This window comes from Lacerta agilis, chromosome 17 (genome assembly GCF_009819535.1).
Source record: "Lacerta agilis isolate rLacAgi1 chromosome 17, rLacAgi1.pri, whole genome shotgun sequence".
NCBI lineage: Eukaryota > Metazoa > Chordata > Lepidosauria > Squamata > Lacertidae > Lacerta > Lacerta agilis.
In genome coordinates, this window is record NC_046328.1 from 22488345 (window position 1) to 22494218 (window position 5874).

A 5874-nucleotide genomic window follows, 5' to 3' on the forward strand; every position below is an offset into this window, starting at 1 on the left:
AGTGCGCCTTTGTGGGTGAAGTCAAACGGTTGGAAAGTTGCAGCGCCTTCTGTGGCTGTAGAGACCGAAATGGGAGAGACATGTCTAGTTGCAACTGGAGAGGATGAAGGCATCCAGTTGCGCTGCTGCAGATGCAGCATGTCGTTTCTTTTCTCTGCGCTCCTCCCAGCGGTCATTCCTCCTCTGGTCAGTGCTGTGGATGCACAACTTGACTGTCTCTAGGCACTGTACCCCTAACTTCACATTATCCACTTTTTTCGGTGGGAATTTGCAGGAGAGGTCTGAAGGATTCATTGCTGCTGCTGTTATTAGCAGTTGCTATCTCGCGATTTGTTAGGAGCTATGAATTCAACGAAACTCTGGGAGACAGTGGATGACAGGAGTGCCTGGCGTGTTCTGGTCCATGGGGTCATGAAGAGTTGGACACAACTAATCAACTAAACAACAACTGCACAGTTATTTAATGGCTTGCACTTTTTTAAAATAATATTAATAATTTTAATTGATATTTCAAAAAATGTACAACAAAATCAATTGCAAATCCATATATAGAGATTACTGTACTCTGAATCTCAAGACTTCCTCCCATCCCTTCCATGGGTCCTAATATCAACATTTACAACTGCATATCAATCCGTTATCTACATTTTCTTATCCGAGTTATCCAAAGTTTTTGTTACCTTACAAATGAGATTAAAATCCTGCTAATGTTTTTATCTGCTTACAATTGTCTCGTAAGTAAATTATAATATTTTCCAGTTCTTTTTTAAAGTTCTTGTCTTCACGGCTTGTGCTATTTTATGGGTTCTTTGCATCTTCATTTGACTTCTTTACAACCCGCCCTGTGGCGTGCGCAAACGCGGAGGTGCCCTGAACGCTCCTATTACAAAAAAAAACCCTTTTAGATATATTAATTTGCTCCATTTTCCTCCTTTCAACAGGTTAAGGACTCTTCTTCCTCAATCTCCCTCCCTCGGCGGTTAAGAAATCCCTTATCATCGGATGACTGGCTCTCTCCACAATTCAGCCCTGGCACAGATCCAGACGGAAGACCAACAACCTTTATTTCTCTCATGGCCTAAGCGGGGGCCATCGCCCTGGAGTGCCCGCCACTCAACTGTGCCATTTTGAGGTGGCCTCCTAAGCAGGGACCCTAAGCCCCACCCGTCCACCCCTTTGCCCCCCGATCCGCTCTAATTCGCCCTCCTTTCTCCCCCTCCCCACCAACCCCTTCCCTTGCCCAGCTCCCCTACCTCGGCCGCCTTGCCTTGGGCCATGATGCTCAATTCGGACCAGACCGAGCTGGACCTCCAGCCGACGCACTCCGAGACGGAGTCGGTCTTCAGCGACTGCGGAGGCAGAGGCCTCGCAGGGGAAGAAGCCGGCGGCGGCGGCGGCGGGCTGGGCTTGTGCAGCCAGTCCCGGGTAGCTGAGCCTGGCGACCCTCTGAAGAAAGACCTGCAGCACCTGAGCCGCGAGGAACGGCGGCGGCGGCGGCGCGCCACGGCCAAGTACCGGACGGCGCATGCCACGCGAGAGCGCATCCGCGTGGAGGCCTTCAACATGGCCTTCGCCGAGCTCCGCAAGCTGCTGCCCACGCTGCCCCCGGACAAGAAGCTCTCCAAGATCGAGATCCTGCGGCTCGCCATCTGCTACATCTCCTACCTGAACCACGTGCTGGACGTCTGAGAAGGGCCTGGCCTGGCCGGAGGAGCCCACACTCCTCCTCGTCTCCAACCTGTCTCTGCTTTCCTGCTTCACCTCCTCAGGGGAAAATATATGTATAGCTCGATCTCGATCTACTGTAGATATAGATGGGGGGCAGCTGGTGGAGCCAGCCAGATGGACCTGCTCCTCCAACTCTCTGCCTGGTGGAAACGCCTACAGATGCTAAAACTCTCCATCCTTAAATTCTCCAGGAATCCCACACTGCGGTGGCCACATGGTGGTTAAACTGCCCTCCAGCTGCAGGCAAGGAAATGTGGGGTGCCTCAATATTTTGTGCCTGGAACATCTCCTTGCCCAGGTCTAAACCACCCTGGGGTATTGTTTGTTCACACACACACACACACACATACACACACAGTCTACTCTGCTCTTTATACACAAGTGGGCCCACTAGAAATTTTTTTGTTATCATCATCATTATTTACATTTCCATCACCCTAAGGTCCCAGGAAAGGTCACAACATTAAAGCACATTTTAAAACCATCATAGTCCACCATAGGAAAAATATAAAAACCACAGTAGCGTTGTTAGGCCAATCAAGCAAAATGTTACAAAACAGCATGCAAACTTCGGAGTTCCCCAGGACTCTTTGTCAGGTTAGATGTCAACAGGGCAAAGGGGGCACAGGGAGAGAGCAAAAGTATACTGGTGATGAAGAGCTCTGGAGAACTCAAAAGCTTGCACACCTTTTTGCAACATTTTGGTATTGGGTTGCGTTCAATTTAGTTACACCCAGAGTAGACCCATAAAAATGAATCGGCATGTCTGAGTGGGACTAACTTTGGATTCAACCCCAACACCCTAGTATGGATTTGGATTTCATAACTCGTTTGTTTGTTTAAACGCAGTCTCAGTGGGCACACGTTCACTCAGTTGGCATTTTCACATACATGTGGATAAGGGGCAATATTCTATCCTACTTTGGAGCATTCTTCACCACCACCCTCCAGCTTGTCACAGAGGACTGAGCACAGAAGCAAACTCAGAAATACAAATAAGAAGACACAGGAAGGAACAAATATAAATAAATTGCAGCTGCTCTTCCCTCCCACCCCCCTGCAGATATTTCTGTGGTGCCAGCTTCATCAATAGTGTGTTGACAATAGCAGAAATCTGCAACTTTTCATCTGCGTGGTGCCGTGCCTTCCCCATACATCCCCTCTCTCTAGCACAAAAAAAGAAAGCATGTGAAGAATGTTCCTTTTTGGTTTACAGTGACACACCCCTAAAAACTGGCATGGCGGACTTTGCTGCAATAGGATTAGTTGAGGGCATCCCCACCACTACAAAACTGGGCTGGATTTATTTGTTTATTACATTACCTTTCCGCCAAGGAGCTCAGGGGTATGAACAATGCACATGATGGGAGTTGGAGTCTTGAGGGCACTACTAGGTTGGGGAAGGCTGGTTCCAAATGGTCCAACAGCAGCTTTCCAGGTTTTCAGACGAGGGTCTTTCATACCTTCCAACATTTCTCTGATGAAAATAGGGACGTCCCATTCCATAATTTATACCCCACACATCTTACTGGGTTGCCCCAGCCACTCAGGGCAGCTTCCAACAAATATAAAAACATAATAAAACATTAAACATTAAAAAAAACCTTCCCTATACATGATTGCCTTCAGGTGGCTTGGGGGTCAGAAAACTCCATACTACCCTCCAACATTTCTCCAATGGAAATAGGGACATCCCAAGGAAAAGCGGGACGTTCTGGGGTCAAATCAGAAACCGGGACGGCTTCTCTAAATCAAGGAAGTACCTGGGAAAATAGGGACACTTGGAGGGTCTGGTCTTTTCCTTCCCTGTCTGGAGATGCAGGGGATTGATACTGAGATTGTGCTTGACCCTGAGCTGCAGCCCTTCTTTGGGTGCTGCATGACGCAGTTGTGCGTCTCGAACCACCAGCAGAAGACCAATGATCCAGACCAGCATTCCGTTTCTAAGAGGGGCCTGCAAATGGTCCTCCGCCCACCACACACACACACCAGGAAGCTTAGATGCTGGGCACAGAGGTGATGGACTTCCCCTATTGCTGCTCCCCCTGCATCTGGTGTGCCCCGGGCCCAGTCTACTGCCTCTAGTCATGGGATGTTCTGTTGAGCTGTTGTAGCCCACCCTAGTCCCTTTGCACAATACTCAGAAAAGCTTGGGAGCTTCTGGCTTTTCTCAGAACATGTGATTTGGCTCCTGGTTCAGAAGGAGACATGGACAAGTGCTAGAGTTGGAGAGGATGGAAGCCCTTTCTCATTTCTTGAACAACGTTTGCGTGCCACAACCAGCATTCCTTTATTATTTATTTATTTGATGTATTTATTTTTTAAGATGTTATTTATTTGCAGTGTTTATGCACTTTTTTGGAAGGGAAAGAACTTGGGAGGAGGAGGGGGGCTGGGGAAACCTTGTTTATGGTGTGTCTTTATATAAGTGTGTGTGTATTTATATGTGTGTCTGTTATTTGGTTTAGAACAGACAAGAGATTATTATTATTATTATTATTATTATTATTATTATTATTACTGATTTTGTAAGCAGAAGGGAAGTTATTAAATTCTTCCATTCAGATGAGAATGATCTGGTGGAGAAAGGAGGGGGAAATTAATGATGTGTCCATTTCTTTCTTTAAATAAATTAAAATAAAAATCCCTGCCTCATGTGGCCTTGGGTGGCAGCTGGGTAATTTCACGAGCGGTAATTGATGGTCACGGACTCCGCCTGTTAGGATCAGCCTAATCAAATCTTACGCTCCAAAGCATGAAATGATCACAGTGGGGTGGAAGGCTGGAGGATTACTGCTGGAGGGGCCTTCCCCTTCTTAAGCCCCCCCCACCAGTCAGCGGGAAGGCTGAATGTTTGGTTCACTGCCCCAGTGCATCATAGGCACTGGGTGGGCCAGTCCTACCATTAGGTGGACACACAGGTGACAGACGTGGGTGGGGTGGGGGGCATAAAAAGGGCATTATTATGAACTGCATCAGATAGATTTTTTTTACTGAAGCCGCAAAATGTACAGCCATCTCAGGGAGGGGTGTTCAAATTATCCCAACACACAGTGGTGCACATAAAGGTCAAAGGTTGGGTCTCTGTCTCACCAGGATGTGCATCTCAAGCAGCAAGATTGAAGCTACATCCACACCATACAATTAAAGCACTCAGATACCACTTTGAACAGTCATAGCTTCCCCCAAAGGTTTATGGGAGCTGTAGTTTGTTCAGGGTGCTGGAAATTGTTAGAAGATACTGCCAGGAGTGGGTGCCAGGAGCAGGTTAGCAATAACTCACATGGCATCAGTGAAGTTAGTAACTCCTTATTCAAAGAAACAAGACTGCTCAGGAGGCCAGGCCTGGAGAGCACACCAACTCTTCCTGGTAGCTCTTGCCCCAATGAGGCAGATGCAATGACTCAAGGTCCCCACCTTCCCACAGCTCCCTATATCTCCTCCTCCCCCAGTTCCTTCCCAAGCAATCTGAAGCTCCATTGTCTTGCTTGTCTTTGCGCCGCCCTCTTCACACCTCTTTGGGTTCTGGGCATAGCTGTCAACCTTCCCCTTTTTTGCGGGAAATTCTCCTATCAGTACTATACTATAAACCAGGCATGTCCAACAGGTAGATCGTGATCTACCGGTAGCACACTGGATGTCTGTGGTAGATCACAGGTAGATCATTGGCTCAACATTGCATCAAAGAAGCTCAACAACTTTGACCAGAACCCCTAAAAACAGGGCTTCCCCTCCTAAGAAAAGCTCTACAACTTTGACCTGAACCCCCCAAAAGGGGGTAGATCACTGCCAGTTTTTAATTCTGTGAGTAGATCGTAGTCTCTTGGGAGTTGGCCACCCCTGCTATAGACTATAGTACTGATAGGGGAATTTCCCGCAAAAAAAAGGGAAGGTTGACAGCTATGGTTCTGGGAGTCCAGCAGGGAGGGCACCCTCTGGCTTCTTCAACAGCCTGCCTCCTCTCCAGCCTCCACTTCTGCCTCTGATTCTGGACTGATCTCAGCCACAGACTCTTCCTGCTCACCAAACCCTGTTACCTCTTCAGCTCCTGACACCTCCTCTTCCCAGTCTGCTCCCGCTTCTTCCTCTGACCACTCATCGTCATCCCACCACCAATGCCCTGGCTCTGAGCTTTCTTCCCTTGGT

General features: G+C 48.1%; 1 protein-coding gene across 1 annotated transcript; it reads left to right on the forward strand.

Annotated features, from left to right (window-relative positions):
* The first annotated feature begins 1234 nt into the window (after positions 1-1234).
* Positions 1235-1890, forward strand: NHLH1 (nescient helix-loop-helix 1). The gene has a single exon (XM_033136192.1). It carries the CDS (start codon positions 1276-1278, stop codon positions 1687-1689), a length of 414 nt encoding a protein of 137 aa, XP_032992083.1. The 5' UTR covers positions 1235-1275; the 3' UTR covers positions 1690-1890.
* The last annotated feature ends 3984 nt before the right edge of the window (positions 1891-5874 follow it).

Excerpts from the sequence above, each read along its gene's own strand:
- NHLH1 (XM_033136192.1), top strand. The coding sequence starts at position 1,276 with ATGATGCTCAATTCGGACCAGACCGAGCTGGACCTCCAGCCGACGCAC.